At 39.8% G+C, this 20,840-nt stretch overlaps 1 protein-coding gene across 6 annotated transcripts in view; it reads left to right on the forward strand.

Moving 5' to 3' along the window:
• The window catches only part of PLEKHH1 (pleckstrin homology, MyTH4 and FERM domain containing H1), a 50,991-nt gene extending 30,441 nt beyond the window's left edge, over positions 1–20,550 (forward strand). For all 6 annotated transcript variants that reach the window (XM_030950295.1, XM_030950296.1, XM_030950299.1 and 3 more), the window contains 18 exons: positions 383–493; positions 1,054–1,140; positions 2,111–2,272; positions 3,214–3,294; positions 4,196–4,375; positions 4,497–4,605; positions 5,476–5,588; positions 6,268–6,444; positions 7,267–7,364; positions 9,880–10,057; positions 10,474–10,629; positions 13,240–13,340; positions 15,100–15,241; positions 16,131–16,273; positions 17,186–17,315; positions 18,885–18,971; positions 19,477–19,623; positions 19,932–20,550. In XM_030950295.1, coding sequence (XP_030806155.1) covers positions 383–493; positions 1,054–1,140; positions 2,111–2,272; positions 3,214–3,294; positions 4,196–4,375; positions 4,497–4,605; positions 5,476–5,588; positions 6,268–6,444; positions 7,267–7,364; positions 9,880–10,057; positions 10,474–10,629; positions 13,240–13,340; positions 15,100–15,241; positions 16,131–16,273; positions 17,186–17,315; positions 18,885–18,971; positions 19,477–19,623; positions 19,932–20,108 — 2,379 coding nt within the window. In that variant the 3' untranslated portion in view covers positions 20,109–20,550. The remainder of the gene's footprint in view (positions 1–382; positions 494–1,053; positions 1,141–2,110; positions 2,273–3,213; positions 3,295–4,195; positions 4,376–4,496; positions 4,606–5,475; positions 5,589–6,267; positions 6,445–7,266; positions 7,365–9,879; positions 10,058–10,473; positions 10,630–13,239; positions 13,341–15,099; positions 15,242–16,130; positions 16,274–17,185; positions 17,316–18,884; positions 18,972–19,476; positions 19,624–19,931) is intronic.
• The last annotated feature ends 290 nt before the right edge of the window (positions 20,551–20,840 follow it).

Below are 20,840 nucleotides of genomic sequence, written 5' to 3' on the forward strand. Positions count from 1 at the left end.
GACCTTACACTTTTTGGGCAAAATAAATTTGGAAATTCAGAGGAAGGAAGGAAAGAAACCTCACAACATGCAGCATTTAATTCTGTACTCTTCAATATAAGAGATCAAACAGACAAGGAACGGGAGTCTAATCATGGTGTAGAGACAGCCTTCTTGATCTCAAAGAATCTCACTTTTATTTGGAAAATCAGTGCCTTGGTAGGGAGAGAAATAAGTTTACAGAGCATCAAACAATCAGTGAAATTATCTTGGAGGGCTGCTATTAAACAAAGCAGAAAATTATGGGAGATGCAGCAAATGGCTGGGCTTGATTTCAGCACACTTTCATTTGTATTTTGAGAGATGCAAGATGACCTCCTCTCCCCTTTCCTCTGTCCTCCAGGAACCCATGGAGAAATCAGGCTACTTGCTGAAAATGGGCAGCCAGGTAAAGACGTGGAAAAGACGATGGTTTGTTCTCAGAAACAGACAAATCATGTACTTCAAGTCCCCGGTAAGTCACTGGGATATATTTCCTCCCCTCTAGAGGCACAGAGAAATTTAGTATACTGAAAAAACACTTTTGGTTAGACATGTCACTGTTTTGAAAAGCATTACCAACATTAGAATGATTCACTATATGCATCAAATGAAGAACAAAGTTTATTAATAATAAACTTGTCACTTAACAAGTGTCTAGCTGAATCTTGAAAACTTATGAAGGTGGAAATTCAGCCTCTGTCTTGGTATGTATTGTATGTTGTACTGTCTTCCCACTTAGAAAGGGTTTGGTTTGTTGGTGTTTGTTTGGGCTTGCTTTTGTTTTATTAATGTCCAATCTGAACTCCAGAAGAGCATTTATTAGCACTGCTCTTGTTATATTGTCTGCCACTATTGAGGAGATTTTTGCAATGGGATCGCACAGTCTCATATTTCCCCTGGCAGCCTTAGGCTGTCCTTTCCAGCTCATGAATGCAGACTCCAACCTGTACGTGCATATTATGCTGTATTTAAGTAATCTAAGACCCATCTGAAGTTTCCTACTGAAAAAATTGTTTGCTTTTATTTCCTCAGAGTGATGTTATCCGCAAACCACAAGGGCAGCTGGAGCTGAATTCTTCATGCCAAATTGTCAGGGGTGAAGGGTCCCAAACATTCCAGGTAGGTGTTGCTTTTTTATCCTGCACATAACCATGCACTCAGCAGCTGGGTGAGTGAGCACTTAATTCAGACTGAATGGTACTGTGTGTCTCAGCTGATATGAGCTAACTTTATCTGGTCTCTGTTTCCTGGCACAAAACAGGCAGTTAGTCTAATTAATAATGAGGAAAGAGCTAAATTGTAACCCAAATACACCCTTTTGAAACTGAAAGAAATCTGCATTTATTTTTGTCCTGTTTTAGGCCATAATGCTTTCCCTTTTTTTTTTGCAGGAGTTAGACCTTGAAATCTGTGGGGGAAAATGATTCTTACAACAATTAAAACCAGCTAGTACCCAAGATCTTTCTGAGAGACTTCTTTCACAAGATCTCAAGCCTGACTTTACATGCCTGGAGGCATGTAAAGAAACATCTGAATAGTTGATTCCTTTTAGAAATTGACTTCTAAAATATTAGAAGTTAGCCCGTAACTGGGTTCACTTTTAAGTCATTATTGACTTAATTAGAAAGGCAGTGTTAAAGTTTTTTTCATACTTTGAAAGGTACATGGCCTAGCTTGTGAGCTACCTTTGGCCCTTATGGAACTGAAGTTGCTAAGGCCTAATATTATTAGATTTATAGCATCTTTCCTCTCAGTCACAGGGTAATGAAGGCAAAACACAATACAAAGTGAAGGCAGAAAACCCCCACATTTATGTAGTCACCTTTAAAATGAAAATCTAGCAGCAGCACTGAGAAACAAGAAAGGATGAGAGAGGACACAAAGCCACAGCAAGAAAGGTTATGGGAATTGGATTAATCTCAGTTTCGCTTTTTTCATTTGGGCTTTAAGGATTAGCACCTTTTTTCTAACCCTCAAAAAAATCTCTCCTGAATGACCAAAAAATCCTTATGGGATAAAGAAACTCAGCAGCTAAAGAGAAGATTTTTAGATGTGCAGCTATGTACTTTGTCACTCATTTTCCTTCCAGCTTGTGACAGAAAAGAGAACCTACTTCCTGACAGCAGACTCTCCCAACATCCTGGAGGAATGGATTCATGTCCTACAGAGTATCCTGAGAGTACAAGTGAGCGGTCCTGTTGGTGTTCCTCACAGTGATGCTAAACCTACTGTGAAAGGCTGGCTCACTAAGGTAAAACATTTCGTACTTTATGTTTAGCTCAGAATTGACAGTGTGCCGGTTTCTTGTTTTGCACAGCAAATGTGAGCAAAAAAATTAGTATTTTACTCTCTGTAAGAGTAGGGAAAGAAGGAAAAGTGGCTGTAGATTTCTGTATTTCAGAGTGAATCCTTTATATAAGTGATAAAGGTTGGGACAAACAAGGCTACTGAAAGGTACTGACTGACAAGTAGTAAGTAATAACAAATATCTAGCTTATGTATGCTTTTCTTCAGCGAAATTCACAGCATGTCACAGTAGAAAAAATCAACGCTGTTGAGTGTCACATTTAGTTGATCTTTAAGTTGGTGATATAGGAGAGTTTAAGAAATTGCTTGTCTGGTTCTAAGTTAGCACTTAGTTCTGTCATAATAGTCTGTAGGTACATTAGTACAAAGTACAATGGCAGAAAATTCTTATTCTTTATATAATCTCCATTGATCAGTTTGACATTGCAAGTTACTGTGAATATTTTAATGTAATTATTGTCAGGTTCTAAGACGGCTAAAGACAACCTGTATCTGAAGGTTATTCATCTGCAGTAGAAAACAGCTGTCTAGACTATAGTTTGACTGGTCTTTTCTTGCTGAGATGAGCTGATTTGTTTTTATAATCTTTAAAAGGTCATCCTTAATATTGTATTTCAGTATACAGAAGTTAAAAGTTATTATGAATGAGTAAAAAACTTCACAAAATCTTAGACCCATTCTCATAGCACTCATGTCCCATGTTCTTGGGTAGGATGTACTTGCCTGTTGTTGGAAGGGGTGTTTTGAGAGGAGCTTATATTAGCATAAAACAAAAAATATATGCAAAGTATTAAGGGAGAGTTGAATTGAAAGTTGAAGTCCTAGCAAGTCATTCTGGCAATACTGCTGATAATAAAAGCATGGATGTGTTTGTCCTCCTTACAGGTCAAGCACGGTCACTCTAAGCTGGTCTGGTGTGCACTGATTGGAAAAACTTTCTACTACTATCGAAATCATGAAGATAAGGTAATTCCTTTTTCTACTTTTATTCCCAGACTCTCCTTTCCCATTTCTTTTGAAGCTTTCTTCACTGTTACTGCTTCTGTCTCAGGTCTCTTTCTTGGTGGTACTTCTCTTCCAACAGCACCTGTTCCACAAAGAGAATCAATATTTCCCTGATTTTATTTTTTTAAGCTTAAATGACAGCAGACTTAAAAGGCTAGTGATTGCTCTTTCTCAGATCACTCTACATCTTGTTCCTCACTTGCTTCATTTAATCTTGTGTAGCCTTCTGAGCAGACTTTTATACAGCAGCTGATAGATCCCACATTATCATCATGAAAACAGATAGCATCAACATTCTGGAAAGAGGGTGGTAATCACTGTAATGTGCTTCCATTTCTGGACATCTTGCCCAATAGTCCATTACTTTGCCTTGGTGACGTCAAGCCCCAAGTTTTAGAATATTAAAAAGTAGTGTGACTCATATTTTGGATTAACCTCCAGAGTTAACACAGCAGATATCTTCTTTTTTGTCTGAATCTAACTAATTATGAAATTTTCAAAGTATTTCTTTTCCAGTAGCAAGCAGAAAGTCTAACCAGGGTCAGAAAACAGTGGCTCAAGATCCTAAGCAACTGACCCGCAAGTGCAATGGAAAGAAAGCAGTATCTTATGGGAAAAAAATAATTTTATTTGCATTGGCTCATTCTAACCTATAGATGCTCTCCCAAGAAAAATAAAATTAGTGATACACTTTGTAAGCACCTAATGAAAGAAGAGATTCTTTAGAAGTGCAAGATTACATTAGCTAAACATTGAATTATTTATTCCTTCCATTTTACAGAACTGTCAGCATTTTACCAGTGCTCCCAGTCCATATTGGGAGATGAGTTACATTTATCTAATGTGCTTCTGCTCCTCATAGTGTCCTTTGGGACATCTGCCTCTGCGTGAGTCCAAGGTGGAAGAGGTAGACCGTTCCTGTGACTCTGATGAAGATTATGAAACTACTGGTGGAGGACTTCTCTCATCCCACTGTACACTGGTGATTCACCCACAGGACCAGAGTCCCACATATTTACTTATCCGCACCAAACAGGAGAAGGTATAAAAAGCAGTCTTTTTGTGGAGAGCAAGAGTCTTTTGGTAAATGGGCCATAAAGGCTTAACCTGTTTGTAGAAAACAGGCCTGAATTGACCCCTCCTGTTCTCATCCTTATGCCTAGAACACCTGGCTGTACCATCTGACTGTTGCAGCTGGTAGCAGTAATGCCACAGTGGGCACATCTTATGAACAACTCATTGGAAAACTATTGGATGCAGAGGGAGACCCTAGTAAGTAAGCACCACAAACTCTTCCATAGTAGCAAAGCATAAGGAAGAATAACTTCAATTCCCAGTTTAATAGTCAAAGGTGAGGGAAGGGGATTCTCAGTAGTACATGATATGGTCTCTTGTTCTCAGACAAGTCCATCACATTGTCACATCATTGATCAAAGCCTCTGAAATGTCTGTAACAGTAATTCAAATTAAAATAAAGAACTGGTGCTTTAATTTTTTTCCTGTCTTTGTTGGTCATGATTTTCCTTTCCAGGAAATCTTGACCATACAAACATGTGCTCTTTTCTTTAAATACACTCAAACACATTTACGCTCCCAGCTGTTTCTCTGTCTGCACATATAAACCTTTACACATATATCCATCCTAATCTTTGATACCTGCTCATGCATTTATGTTTATGCACCATGTTCTCAAATATAAATTAACATTTGCATTCATACTTAAAACTCTTTTCTTGAACTCCCACATATTCTGGACCCATACATGAACCTTGCTTCCTGTTGAATAGTGACTTACACTGAAAAAGACCCCCATTGCAGGCAGCTGCCCTGGCAGGGTTTGTGTCTCTGGTTTGAACACACACCTGAGCAGCTTCTCACCAGAATCCAGCTGACAGGAAGCTCTGATGTAGCAGGACTGAGGATACCAGTACTTTTTTCTGCTGATGACTAATGCTGCTGGCGACTCCTTATCCGTGGTGGGCTTTGCTGAAATCAGTGAAGTGTCGCCAAAGATAATGTGGCCTAGTGCAGTGCTGCTTCCTCCAGTGCTTTACCATCTCAGGAAGGCTCCTTGTCAACATGGACACTGTTCTCTCTCTCCTGTTTCTGACACTGCCCGTTTTTGCCCATCTGCTACCTCAGATTCTCCTCTGTGGAAGCATCCTATGTTGTGCTACAGTAAAGATGGGTTGCACACATCCCTCACTACTCTGCCATCAGAGGCTCTACAGACTGAAGCCCTGAAACTTTTTAAGGTATTTAAAGAGACATTGCATGGTTTTCAGTTATTTTGCTATGTTGATGGGGCAGTAACATTGTTTGGTCATGTTGTGCAACATTTATTATCACTGTGGGTTGCTTTAGACAGGCTTGCTGGTTCATTTAATTACAAGAGAACTGTTGGATTTTAAGTGTCATTCATTCTTTGGAGATTTAACTTCTCTTGTGCAGAATCTGGGCGTAGGAGTAATGCTCCCCACAGACTTTATGCTTCAAAGTTAGCTTTGTCCTTCTTTTTCCTCTCCAATGGTTGGATTGAAGGAAACAGAAACAATTCATTGGCAAACTCAGTTGTCTCAGTAAGACCAGTGGTGAAGCCGCTGGAGATGCACTCTCCAAGTATAAGATGAGGAATGAGACTGGACAGTGTGAACAAGGTAAAACACAGGCATGGAAGAAGGCAGGAAGAACATTTCCCCCTCAATTCTTTTGCTGACTTGTAAGTTCCTTAGACCGGGGGAGGTTGAGTAAATTTTCTAGTTGCCATAACTAAGGAAGGAGGAATAGGAATTAAGTATTGACTCTCTTCCCTCCTCTCAAGGTTATTTATTAACTGTCTGTAAGTTAATAAATACATCTGGTGAACCTGGCCTAGAAAGTACCAGAGAAAAGTTGCTGTATTTGTGGCATTGACTAACTTCTACCCTTTCACAGTCCTGTCAGCTGTTCATCAACGTTCCTGTGGAGGCATCCTCTATTGATTACCATGTGTCACTTGCCCAGACAGCACTGCAGGTGTGCTTGACACATACTGAGCTGCAGAATGAAATTTACTGTCAGCTTGTTAAACAGACCACCTGCCGACAACCCCAGAACCACTCAGTCATTCAGGTCAGTTCCTCTTTATTTAGTGCCACTCTGCAAAAACTTTACATGTAATCCCATGGTTTTAGTTAGTAGGTATCAGACTGGTTCTCCTAAAATACTGTTTATGCTAAAGATGTGCTGGAGGAAAGAGAATCTCAGCACTGATCTGCAGAGAAGAACACTAAGAATATAATTACTTGAAAAATAGATTTTAGTTTAAATGTAACTGTTTACCACTTGCAAATAGTCTATTTAGATCATAATCAGAATCAAAGTTCATAGCTTATGTTGTCTTGCTATAACTGTGATATGGTATTCATTTTGTTTTGCATTTTAGATAATCAACAGCATACAAGTCAGGAATGTTACTATTAAACATGAAATCTGAATCTTGCACTGTAATTGTTGGGTAAATAAATGAATAAGTTACAGCATGAATGTAAATACTCAATTACAATATTCCCAGCTCAAATGAGACATTAAAATCAGGTTGAATAATAATGGATCTAATTGAAATAAAATTTCCCAGTGCTTTTTTGGATGTGATTTTCTGTTACATAGTATTAATTTAAGTCTTAATTGTTGACTCAGTTGTAGCTGCACTAAAATTTTCAGAAGTCAAATGTTCAGAAGTAGCCAATGATATAGAGCTCTTCTCAGAGTCCAGACTGAGATACTGAAGAGCAGTCTGACCATTACTGCCTCTGAAACATCTTGAACTACACATCCAGAAAGGGTCACTCCAAAAAGCACTAGTCACTGGCCATCATTTTGGCTGTAGTAGTCTGCGAAAGACAACAGGTAAGAAGTACAGAACAAGAGTGATTTCCAGTTTTGTGTTCACAGTGCTGGCAGCTCCTGGCTTTATGTGCTCCTCTATTTCTGCCTCAACATCACTTCCTCTGGTACATCAAACAGCACTTGCAGCGACATGCAGACCCCAGGTAAGGACTGCAACAGTTTTCATTCTGCTCAGCTGGCTGTCTCTTGCACCCCTTGCAGATAAAGAGGCGAGCAATTCTGGAACACACACCTACAAATATATATGGAGAGGGAGGTCAGAAGGTTCCCAGTAGTATAAAGCTGTGCCCCTTCAGCCGTTCACATTAATATGTCATTTAGATGAAGCTAGTTCACTGAGTGACCTATACTAGCAGAAGAACTTTTTGTAGATATAACTGGAGCTATGTTGGGAAGTTTTTGCTTATGCAGCTACTTTCTTTTATTGACAGATAGACAAACCAAAGTAATTACTTGGAATGAATTATTCATATCGTAGGTAATTACATTCTGTTGTCAGGTTAGCAGGCAAAGTGACAGAACAAAAGAGGCATAAAACATCTGAGAGAACTGTAAAAAGTTAGGAAAAATGAACAAACCTGAAACATGTGCTAGTACTGTTTTCTCTTACTCCTTTGGTGTGTAGCTATGGTAACAGCAAGAAGTTGTTCTCCATTGTTCATGCTGTGCTCTTTGTTTGTTTCCATGGTGATCTGGTCTTTAGTGTATCTCACTGTGTCCTTAGCAGGGAGGTCAGAGCCAGAGATGTCTAGTTGTCTGTTGCAAAAATACACTGTTTTAAGACAAAAGTAAAAGAATAAAAGTAAAAAATCCTTTCAAACAAGTATTCATATTCAATTAATAAGCCTAAATCTGCCATTGAACTCAAGCTAAAAGTCTCCTGACACTGCAAAGGAAATGTGTACTCCTATAAAGTATTTAATTTTCTTAACTGTTGCCTCATATTTGCTATTTCTTCTCAAAAGCAAAAATACAGGTATTGGGCACTCCACAGTGTTCAGGTTCTCTTTCCTTTTGCTGAGACAACATGTTAGGGATCTTTTGTCTAGTACTAGGAACCATCTCTTCAAACTTGTGCATTATCAGCTCCCAGACAGGCCCATTCAACCCAGTAGTGGAGCTGCTCTGCTGTTGAAGACTGTTGAATTTCATAAGGATTTGCTGGGCTGTGTGAAACTGATTTATTATTGTCAGCTTCAAGCTCTACGATGCTGATGATCTGCCCAAAAGCACCTTTGTGAACAAATATATGCCAAGCGGAAACAAAGAGGAAATGTATTTATATGATCCAGCTGTGAAACAATTATTAGGGCTAGACAAAACCCAGAAATTACATTAAAAAGGGCCTATGTTCACCTGTAATTTAGTTTAGATTTGGAGCAGTTGCTAAATGGGATTTAGCATAGCTCCTTCTCCCTAGCTCTAGGAATTCTTACCTCTCTTTGGATGGAGTAGATACAGCTGTTTCTTGACCAGTTAAGTAGATATAGTTCCCTGTTTCACACAGCAAGCAAGACACTAGAATGTTTACACTGCATAATGCCTATGGTCTAGATCTATTCTAGGTATTAAAAGATCTTAATTAGAAGAATTATAGATCTAAATTACAAGTATTGTTTTTGTGAAAGGTGATCTCAGCATACATATCCAGTCTCTAAGAGAGGAAGAAAAGTGGGACAGAGTTCTAATGAGAAGTCACAGGGCTCAGGAGCATCAGGAAACCAGATATAACAGCTTCTTGATGAAGCAAGATTATCTATCTGAATATTGTCCGAGTTCATTACTGGGGAGGTGAGAAATATATTGCTACAGTGAAAAGCCAGAACTCCTGACTTCCACATTGCTTGTACAGATTTAACTGGAGATTTAATCATGTACTGAGCTCCTGAAGGCGTCTTGAGTGGAATTATTTTCCCCTGGAAAGTGATAGCACAGTTACTAATCCATACAAATCCTTCAATTTCAGAACTTACTGAGTATATACGTTCCTAACATTTTTGTGCAAGGTGCAGTTGACCATTCTTGCTTGACTTTGGAGACACATCTTTTAGATGCTGTTCAACGGAGCACTCTCTTCAGTAGATAGTAAACTGATCATCTTCGAACTGTCTCTATCCTGTATTGAGCTGTCAACAAATCTAAGTGTGCTTGGAATCTGTCAATTCTCTTGGTTGGCAGATAGGGTTAATGGAAACCTACAATTTGTACAACTATGTAAATTAATAAACACAGTTTGTTATGCATTAGTCTCACAGGATTATACAACTCAACATTTACCAGGACTTGACATGATAGTAAGTAAATTCCACTGGCATGACAGCAAGTTTGAGGGTGAATTGATCTTGCCTTGACAGATACTACGATGGCAACAGGGTACAGAAGAGGGTATGTGTCCAGTCCACATAGAAGCAGGGAATACTCTTGTGTTTCCTAGAGAGTCCATTGTCTGCCTTAGTTTTACAGATCCTTGGATCTCAGATTTGTGTTGTAGCTTTTCACTTGAGCTGTTAGTCTGTGGAGATGAACAATGGATCTGCATAGAGGTATATCTTTGCTGGAGCAAAAGCCTGAGGGAGCAATGCATTGCCATGGCATGGGAAATTGAAGAGGACATGGCACTTGGAGCATGTTTGTGGTTCTCTCCCCGTCTTTGCCTAGGAGTGAGATAGGCAAGTATGCCATCTACTGCCAGAGATCAGTAGACCGCACGGTGCAGGCTGGAGAGCGGGAAGCCAAGCCCTCACGGATGGAGATCGTGTCCATCCTGCTGAGAAATCCCTACCACCACTCCCTCCCCTTCAGCATCCCAGTGCACTTCATGAATGGGACGTACCAGGTGAGCCACCACAGCTGCCTTTCTGCTGGGCACTGGAGGACTGCACCATAACCTGCCTCGTTCATGTGGGTGGGTGGCACCATGGTATTTATATACATATCTCCAGTATACATACTGGGAGATAAACACTGCTTCACCTCCTTGCTGCTTTAGCTGATTTCCCAAGAAAGTGAAAGGAATTCACCCCTAGCTCTACAGATCTTAGGAAGAAAAGGTAGCTGAGAAAAAGGGAGAGATGTTGGAAGTGTCTCAATACGGGAAAGAATGTGATATGAAGGGAGACAATACACAGGTGTTGTCACTGGAGATGGCAGTTAACCCTGAGATGCTAATCCATATGAAACCACCTTCATTAGTTGTGATACCAGCCAGTAGTCACAGTCCTTGTATCCTCAGTTAAGTTCTCTTCATTGCAGGTTGTAGGTTTTGATGGTTCCTCAACTGTTGATGAATTCATCCAGAGACTGAACCAGGAAACAGGAATGAGGAAGCCATCCCATATGGGATTTTCTCTGTTCACAGATGATCCTTCTGGCAGGAATTTGGAACATTGTTTGCCTGGCAATATGAAGGTATTTATTTTTCGCCTCTGCTACCTTTAGTACGCATCTTTTAAGGACTGCCAAATGATTAATAAATCTTTCTTAATAAATTAAGATCAAATAAGCTTGGGTATTGTCTATCTAGATTCATATTCTCAGATGAGATATTAATTCCTGCGCTTGGGTCACAACAATCCCATGCAGTCCTACAGGCTGAGGGAATAGTGGATGGAAAGCTGCTGAGAGGAAAAGGACCTGAGCATCTTGGTCAGCAGCCATCTGAACATGATCTAGCAGTGTGCCCAGGTGGCCAAGAAGGCCAATGACATCCTGGCCTGTAGCAGTGTGGCCAGCAGGAGCAGGGAAGGGACTGTCTCCCTGTACTCAGCACTGGTTTTAGGCCCCTCACAATAAGAAAGGCATTGAGGTGCTGGAGCAGATCCAGAGAAGGGCAGCAAAGCTGGTGAAGGTCTGGAGAGTCTGATGAGGAGCAGCTGAAGGAGCAGATGTTCTTTAGCCTGGAGAAAAGGAGGCTCAGGGAGATCTTATTGCTCTCTACAGCTGCCTGAAGTGAGGCTGTAGCCAGGTGGGAGTCGGTTTCTTCTCCCAAGTAACAAACGACAGGACAAGAGGAAGCAGCCCAGAGTTGCTCCAGGAGAGGTTTAGACTGCCTATTAGGCAAAATTACTTTGCTGAAAAAGTTTCTCAAGCATTGGAACAGGCTGCCCAGGGAAGTGGTGGAGTCACTGCCCCAGAGGTATTTAAAAGACCTGTAGATGTGTCACTTGGGGATATGGTTTAGTGGTAGACTTGGCCGTGCTGGTTTGATGATTAGGCTTGCTGATCTTAAAGGTCTTTTTCAAACTAAATGATTCTATAATTAGCTAACCTAATCTAATATAGTTCTTAACAGAAAGATCTATTTAGTAGGTGATAGATTGGTCAATTTTTAAAAAGCCTATTCTCTACTCAAATTTTAGCACATATTAAAGTTTCATTTGTCTTCACTACAAAATTGAAACATGCTAACCAGCATGATCAGATATCACAACTGACATCAAATGTGACACTCCTAATTGAGACAAAATTGTTAGGCTGTGAATCTTTTGGCATGTCTGTATAAATTCCATCTGTTGGATTATGAAGTATCTCCTTGCTGTCTCCAGATAACTCAGGTTTTCATTGTTGATAAGTGTACAGAGGGGAGAAAGCTCTACTGAGTACGGCTTCCCTGTAAGAAAGAGTGTGGTAGGGGAGAAAGCTCTACTGAGTAGAGCTTCACTTTAAGAAAGAGTGTCGTGCTCTAGATCAAGGGAAAAAGAAAGCAGATAAAGTGTTAGCACCTGTGACTTTCATATGGACTTTTTTACCCATGCTGCAGCTGAATGACTGCCTTAACTGAGCAGGCTGGCTGCCGTGTATGAGACCCACCAGATTTTGGTACAAATCTGTGAGAATAATTTGTAATACAGCAGTAATGGAGGAATAGTTGTAGTGCAACTTTGAAGAAGTCCTGATAACTGTAGGGAACTTAAACAATCAATTTTACACAGTGTAAAATTTCACATTAAGCAACAGAGGGAGAAAATACCAATAAATTTGAAGTAGATGGTTTGAAAGAAAACTACCAGAGATCATGCCAAATTATATCATTTGTTTTCATGGCCTGATATAGATCAGGTAATCTGGAGCTTTGCTGGTAATTGGACCATCTGGAGAGATGAGGTATCAGAGTAAACAAAGGAGCTTGAGACAATCAAAGGCATCGCTTTGCCTTGGCAAGTAAATAATAACCAGTAAATCTCAATAGCTTAAGAGAGGTTTAGAGATCTGATTATATATTTCATGTGGCTTCTTAAGTTCACGTTCCTTTCACTGAGATGCCATCAAAAGAGAAGTAGGGGCCTTCATTAGATCACTTGAAAAAGAACTAGAATAACCAGGAGGAGCTGAATGGAAGAAAAAAACAAACAAACAAAAACCATGTTATTATGAAAAATGTCTGAGTTACAAAGTTGAACTCTAGGACCAAACGTTCCCAAAATTTGGACATTCCCATCCAAGGGTTTGGTACAGCCATGCACATTCTGCTGCTGTTCAGAGGACATTAGTGCTTTAGTTTGGCTCAAGAGGGCACTTTTGAAGTAAACCTACCAATCGTTCCTATTAACCATGCTTTGATCACATTAAGGAGTAATCTGAGAGCGTGAAATTGATTCTTTTGCATGAAACATGAACTGGAAGATGTCATCCAACATAGTAGAGGACTTTCAGGTCACTCAGTCGGACTACTAGTGTGGGCATGGAGACTTAGGAATGGGTGTTTCTCTGTGCAGCTCTGTTCCTCCTGAGCTTGCTACTTGCTAACATGGGCATAGCCATGAGAATTACTACCAGACCAGAATTCATGTGTGCCCCTGCAGGTTAGAGCTGGAGTTTTCAGTTGGAATGCTTTAATTTTTACATACTGTGCAATAGAAAAGGGATGTGTTTTGTCACTTTGAACTATATTTATGTTGATCCAGTCTGTCTCTTTATCTTCTGTGTTTCACAATATTTTATTCAGTTGCTTTCCCCTCAAGCCTTGGCTATATATTTCACCTAAGTTTGTGTCTCCTCTCTCCTTGATATTTTTTAAAGATCTGTGATGTCATTTCTAAATGGGAACAAGCCTTAAAAGAATTGCATCCTGGGAAATATGAAGGTGGCACAAGAATTGTAAAGTTGACCTATAAGAACAGGTACTGTTCTCTGTTGGGTGGCCTTACTGCTGCTGTTAATTAAATATTCTAGACTGCATATATCTGTGTAAATGACCAGTTATTTATAGTATCATTGGTGCCAAAACTATTTTAGCTAAGATGCAGTTAAATCCTACAGGAGATGAGGAGATGTGATGGGTTTTGTCTGTTGCATTTACAAAAGCATATAGCCTAGGAGTAAAACCCAAAACATTTTGCAATAGTAGAATAGACTTAAAAATAGTTAACAACTAGCTGTAGCACAATAAGGCGTCCTTGGCACAATTTCATTTGCCTAGATCTTAAAACACAATTGAAGAATATGTGTTAGGTGAGAGGAAGAGAGACATAGAGGAAAAATCACTGGTGAAAACAAGTATGCCACAATTTGCAATTAAGTGAACAATCACAAAGATGAAAAAGATACAAGAACAATGTTCTAAATCATATGAGCTGTAGAAGAAATATGTAGTAGCAGTGTCCAAACTTTATAAAGAAAGAAACGTCAAAAATAAGATGATGAAAGATGGTAGAGAAGGGAGGTAAAAGACAAAGATCTAAATGAAAAATTGGAACAAGTTAATCACTTATAATACAGGTAGGAATTCTGAATTATGGTAAATCAAGAGCTGTATGAGAACAAGTAATGAATTCTCTTTGCAGGCGAAGCAAAAGCTGCCCCAAAACTGAACAGAGAGTTCAATATTGAACATATGAAGATTTTGTTGACTGTAACAGTGGAAACAAATTTCTGTCAACTTTGTTAGTTGGTATAATAGAGATGAAAGCAAAAGTTACTGCTTTTGACCCAGAAGGTTGTACTTGTTTCAGGAGTATTATTTTGCAGTATTATTTTGTTGAGCTGGAATGTGCATAGGCTAGACAGCAAGGATGTTTTGATATGGTCTTTCCAAGGCTGGACTGTTCTAACACCAAGGACTCTGATAAGACATTTGTAAGGTCACTATGGTCCTAAGAGTGTAGTTAATCTCAAAGAGACATAATAATAAATAAACTGATCCACTGGAATGAATATCTCATGTAGTGGAATTGTGGAATTTATAGCCATAGATGCAGCTTGAAATTAATATGTGAATTAGTTGCTGTGGACTGTAAGTATGAGGAGTGGTTCTGGGAAGCATTCCCCAAGCTGGTGTCTTCAGCCCCAGCTAGTAATCTTGCTATACCATGTCAAAAAATTCCAAGTGTCAGTGGAATACAAAACAATAGGATGCTTTGATTTACTAGCATGTTTCCTTGAACGAAGTCTGCTAATTGGGTCTCCTATTTCCTGCTGAAGCAAACGGAGCCATTTTTTGATAAGCCTTCAGTGGTAAGTGGTCAAATCCAAGCTGGCAAGTCTACAAGGCTGCCTCGGAGAAGCTTATACATGTAGAGCAGAGGTAGTTCTCTTTTCTGTGATAAGCAGAGAAGGCCATAATTTAAATATTGCCTATCTGTGCTTGATTGGCATGAATAGACACTGATTTATCTGTGTTTAATAAGGGTTCACTGTCTAGAAGTGGCCGACTTACCGAATTCAAATAGCTTTCTAACTAGAATGCGTGTTTTGAGCCTCCTTGCTCAAATCTTGTTCATAAGGGAAGCACCTCTGCTTCCAAATCTGTCCAATACCCCCTCAGTGAAAAAAAAAACAAGACAAATCACACTTTTATTTTGCCTCACCTTGATTTAAGTTCCCAGCTGTACTTTCTGTTCGCAGTATCTTTTTACCTTCACAATCCTCTCTATCTTTTAGACTGTATTTTAGGAGCCAGGCCAAAGGTGAGACAGACCGTGAGCGGTTGCTACTGGCCTTCCAAGTGAGCAATGAAATAGCCAATGGAAGGTTCCCTGTTAATAAGGAATTAGCTCTGGAAATGGTGGCTCTAATGGCTCAGGTGAGTATGGCAGAAATCCCCTCTTTTGTCCTCCTTCATCTGTACACTATGTATGTCTAAGCAGCTCCCTTTTCCATCAAAGGCACATCAAGCATACAGTGTGATGTGTCAAGCAAACACACCATCAGATGTAGCATGACAGATACATTATAGTAGCATACCTATGTTAGAACACCTTTTGCTGTAGGGAAGTTTGGTCTAGCTGTGCCTCTACTTTCCTTCTCAAGAAAAATATTGGAAAAAATAGAGTGAGGCTGAACTATCACTGGACCTGCTCCACTTAGTACCTTAGTAGAGATATGGAAATAGTGCCACTACTAGAATTCCATTAATAGTAAAAAATTCCCCTCTTTCACTGCCAATACCCTCTTACTCAGGAGGAGCATCTTCAAGGATCCTCTATTAGGTCTCCAGGCTTGCATTTAGTATTTTACCACATAAAACACACATTGTGGGTTGTGGGCACAATAAGCAGTAGAATAGTTTTTTACTGACCTGAAACTGAGTGTTGTATTTGTTAAAACAGTGTAAACTGAGGTAAAGAAGTGGGAGATGTGGTCCAAACTATTTACAAATATGCTGTTCTTTTAATTGGCCAATTGAGAATAAATCCCCAAAGCCTGGAAGTTTATACAGATGTGTGTCCTCACAACACATACCTGGCTGAGATCATGTTCCACTCTCTTAGATCAGTAGATAATTCCTTGGGCAGTCATGTCCTCAGTGGTTGCTCTTTTGTATACATTTGCTCTGGTTAATGCTGTAGACAACATTCCCCAGCTGTGTCTTTTTCCATGCCTAATAAGCACAGTAGTTATCAGTATGGGAATTCATGGAATGTTCTACTGCATTAAAAACCTCATAGTTCTGTTGCACTATAATGTCTTAGGTGGAATGTGGGGATTTGGATCGACCAGGATCTTCAAGTCCTGGGGGACCATCACAACTGAAAATGCAGCATCTTCTCCACCAGGTTTTAGATAAATTCTACCCCAAACACTACAAGCAAAACATTACTCCTGAACAGCTCAGGTAAGCTGTTGGTTCTTCAATACTTTGCACTGAAATCAGCTTTTACTTGCCAAATTGCCTTTACATTTAATAAGTTTCAAGGAGCCCTGTCAAGATTATTTGATGTAGAAAGGCAAACAAAACAAAAGTGTCAGGAAAAGCCTCCCTTAAAAGAAAAAGCAATATAAAAAGAGACAAATCACCCACTAGTTTTGCCATAGACAAGAAGTTTAGGCCTTTCACTTCCAAATTAGGCATCTCAGTTTCAAAAAACTAACCCAAGCCTGAGATGAATTCTGAGTTTTATGTTTTACACTTCCCCCAAGTGTCAATTGAATCCAGATGCCTAACATTTTCAATAAGCCATAAAGCCAGCTTATATGGGTTGCTTTAGGCCATGGAGTAATTCTGGTAGGACATATTTTGGCAGGGTTTTTTGATGTTCTGACTTAGAAATTCTCACACATGATGCAGAGAGCTCAAATACAAAATTCAGATGTTGCCACAGATCTCAAATCTATCTGATTTAAAGTGAGAGAATGGTCTTCCTACAGATCCTAAGCTACTTAAGGATGCAGTGGTGGAAGTAACACAGTTACCCCCTTTTGGAAGCAGATTCCATCTGCATGTAGCAAGGTAGCTACAAACCATCCCTAGTGAGCCAAATCAAGAGTGAGCTAATACATATTGCCACTCCTTATAGAGCATACTACAGGCAAGGTATGAGGAAGGTGAGAAAGTATGTGGGAGTAGAGAAAAGCCAAAATAAATTCAGATTGTAGAACTGATAGTGCTGACAGCCCCGTCTGTAAGTGTTGTGTAGAATAACCTTTTTGGAGTGAAGAGGTACATTTATTAACTGTTCCAAGTTTACATATCTTTCCTTGGAAGACATTAGTAAGTAATACTGTCTTGTGTCTTGGATTCCTAAAGGCAACTGACAGACAGGCTGGCAACAAAGTGGATGGTGCTGCAGGGATGCTCTCCACCAGAATGCATTCGAATTTATTTGATGGTGGCCCGGAAATGGCCCCTCTTTGGAACTAAAATATTTGCTGCTAAGGTAACTGGAGCACACTTTTGAAAATGCTTTTATTTCAGAAAGGGAAAAAAATTGAACAACTCTGTTCTGAACGAGCAGCCCTGGTACCATATAGGTTGAAAAAGAAGGAAGACAAGTATATTCTGAGCACTAGGGGTTGCTAGTGTTCAGTAAATAAATACTGAAGGTTCCCTGGCTGTGTCAATTGATCATGATGCAGAGTACTTACTATCTGTCCTTACAAGCCTTGCCAAAGCTTTCTCAGGCAGCAATTTTTCTGGACGTCAAGGCTGCAATGGTAGTTTAAAACATGACATTTACATACCATAGTGGGGGAGGAAGGGAAGAGTCACCCCTAAGTCACACCTGGCAGCTGATGCCAGCTGTAAGGAGAATGGCTACTTCAGTCCTGTTCTCTGCTTGACACAGAACTGGATGCTTTCCTTGCCACATGGGAAAGGCAAGTACTGCTAATGTCCTGTGGCAGAAACAGAAATGAAGGTACACATTGGGTAAGGTACCAGCCCACAGGCATCAGTGGGAGAGCAAAGAACAGCTGCAGGGAGTGGTTCCCCCAGCAGCTTGTACCATCCCTCACCCCATTCCAGGCTACAGCTCTGTACCTGTTGCTCATGCCTGAACTAATTTCTTAGCACATAATAGCTGTCTGAGAAATCAGACAGGTTTTGGCATTAACCATCATTCCCATCCCAGCAGAAATTTCTGCTGCTGAAAGCTTGAGGGAGGTCTTCTTCATGGTTACATGTCTTTTGTTTTGAAGTCAAAGCTGCTCTGGTTACAGAAGAAAAGTCTAATGATGAAAGGGACCTCTTGAGTAAATATACAAGAAAATAAATAATAATATACAGTGTACTTTTCAAAAGACTAAAAGAAGTTACTCTCAGAAGAGGTTACTGCTCTTTGAGGTTACTGACAGAATATGTAATTGAGTATACTGAAGAATCAGAATATAGAATAGGTGCACCCACAGGTGAAATAGTGTTGGTATTCCTGATGATTAATGCATGTTAGAACTTTCCAGCAGTTAAACAGCAAAGCCTATGGCATTGGCCATGTAGTAGCAGATTCCCAGGAAAGATTTTCTGTTGTTAACCAAAATAAGTCATCTTCAACAGACAATTGATGCACATTTGCTGTAAGATTTTGTAAGAAGTAAAATGGCATTGATGCGATGGTACTTGGTGTAGAAACCAGGAGGTTTCACTGCCTTCCTGACAGATAGGAGCAGTATAAACACATGTGCTGAGCAGAGTTGCCATGCTGTTGCTCTGTCCTAGCATTTCCTTCATTTTTAACCACACTGATGGCATCTAATTAATTTCAAAGGCTTTGTTATCCTTGTATCTCTTGTGCCACTACTCCAAAAAGTGTATGTAAATCTGAAAATGTTATTCCAAATTTTAGGGAAAGCTGTCTTAAAAATCAAACCAGGTCACACCAGTAAACCTTTAGTAAGTCTTTAGGATTTTTTCTCATCTTCACTTATACTTAAATCTCAACATTTATATCAGAAATATCATTCTGTAGTGTTCAAGAAATACCTGAATTAATAATTTTATTTCTCTCTAGCCTATTTTGCCGTCCTCATTGGAAAACTGTCCAGTCTGGATAGCTGTGAATGAAGATGGTATCAGCATACTGGATTATAACACAATGGTATGTTGAGGAACACTCTTTCAGAGGAATAGCACAGAAAGACATTTTCCTGAGTCCAGTGAAAGTCACTAACAGTTTGTCTTTAACTTCAAATGTGAATTATTATTAGAAGTTAGTTTGTAAAAGTCAGAGATGAGGGAAGGCAGTGTTATGTTTGAACACTCCACAGACAAAGGAAAATTACAGCTGCAGTGTAAGCAGGGCAGCAAACATGTTCAAACATATTGTAAAATCTCAGTGGTGTGTGCTTTACTACCACCATTTGGAATATAACAAAATCTGTACTATGAAGTAGTGAGGCCTCAAGCACATCAGGAGAAAACTAGAAATGCAATTCTCACTTGAGGTTTCTCTGCCAGCTCTTACCTTTAGAGCCATCTACTGCCCTTCAGTGCTGGAGACCTGGTGTTCTTGCAGGAAGTAGTAATATAAACTAATATATTAGTTTAAGGTAGGCATGTGGAGTTTTTTACAGAACTATGACTTTTTCAAACTCTGTCTGCAGCATTTGAAGGTCTCTTATTCATACTCTTCTGTGCTGACCTTTGGAGGCTGTCGAGATGACTTCATGATTGTAGTCAGTAAAATGAAAGAAAGAAGTTCTGGAAAAAATAGCACTGAAAAACTCCTCTTCATAATGGCAATTCCAAAGGTAATTACAAATGAAAAGTGAGTTTTTTTCCAGCTGGCAGCATCAGGGCTGGGTGTTTTGTACGAGCCCTGGGGACTGGTACTTGTGGCTGCTGCACTAGCTATATATTCAACAGATCCTTTGTAAGTTGGAACCCTTCAACAAGAGACTTATTCTACCTAACTCTTTAAGACAGGGCTTCATTTTAAAACCAAACAATTCCATGGGAGAAAGCCATTTACAAAAGCCATGTGGTCAATAGATTCTAAAAATCAAAGGGCATTCTTACCTCTAATTGACCTACAGTTAATAATTTTCTCTTTTCCCAGATTGTTGAAGCAACACTTCTGATTGCCAGCTACATTAACTGTCATTCGACTCCTTCACTGCTGTGTTCCACACAGCCCTCACGAAGCCAAACACCTGCTAAGAAGCCCTGGGAGACTGAAAATCGGTGCTTTTTTCCTTCTGTGCCCCGAAGCACAAAGGGGCCCACCCTACTCTAAGGGCTTGTTCCACATGAGCTGATTTTGTTGGTTATATACCACAGATTAATGCAGGCTCTGATTCCTTTTCCATAATAATAGACAAAGTTCCTTCGAAGTAGAGGCAGTGTAGTTTCTCTTAAAAAAAGTTTATTTGGGGGACTGTGTGGGAGTTTCCTTTCTGTGACACATTCCATCCAAAATACCATTCCTCAGGTCATTTGCCTGCACAGTGCTCCAGTCATTACATCTGCACTCATTCTTCCATCTCCTACTGTACTGCCTTGCTTTACAAGTACATTTATTTTCTTTTATCCCTCCCATTTTCAGATTTCAAAAGACATAAACTTTTGTGTTATTGCTCAGATATGAAAGAAGGACATTGCTAAGAAAGAAGAGGAATTAAACTCACAAGAATAATTCTGATGCAAGTCAAGGGTTATTTCAGACCTGAAATAGTAAAGAATTAGAGTTCAGCAGTACTTAAGAGTATTTTCAACTTTAAATAAAGGTGAAAGCTTAGGGTCTTTTCACGTTGAGTCCTGGGAACAGCTGGGACTTGGACAGTGTTGGAGAATGCCCTGGCACCTGCAGGACCAGTGCATTTTGGAAACTGACGCTGTTCTATGCAATAGATTGCTGCTGCAGGGCAGGGCTCCCTGTGCCACATGCTCCACTCTCAGACAAGCACTTTCTAAGACTTTCTGATAACCACTTTTGTAGATGTGTTTGGAACTGCACATTATCTCAGAA

Source organism: Camarhynchus parvulus, chromosome 5 (assembly GCF_901933205.1).
Source record: "Camarhynchus parvulus chromosome 5, STF_HiC, whole genome shotgun sequence".
Classification (NCBI taxonomy): Eukaryota; Metazoa; Chordata; class Aves; order Passeriformes; family Thraupidae; genus Camarhynchus; species Camarhynchus parvulus.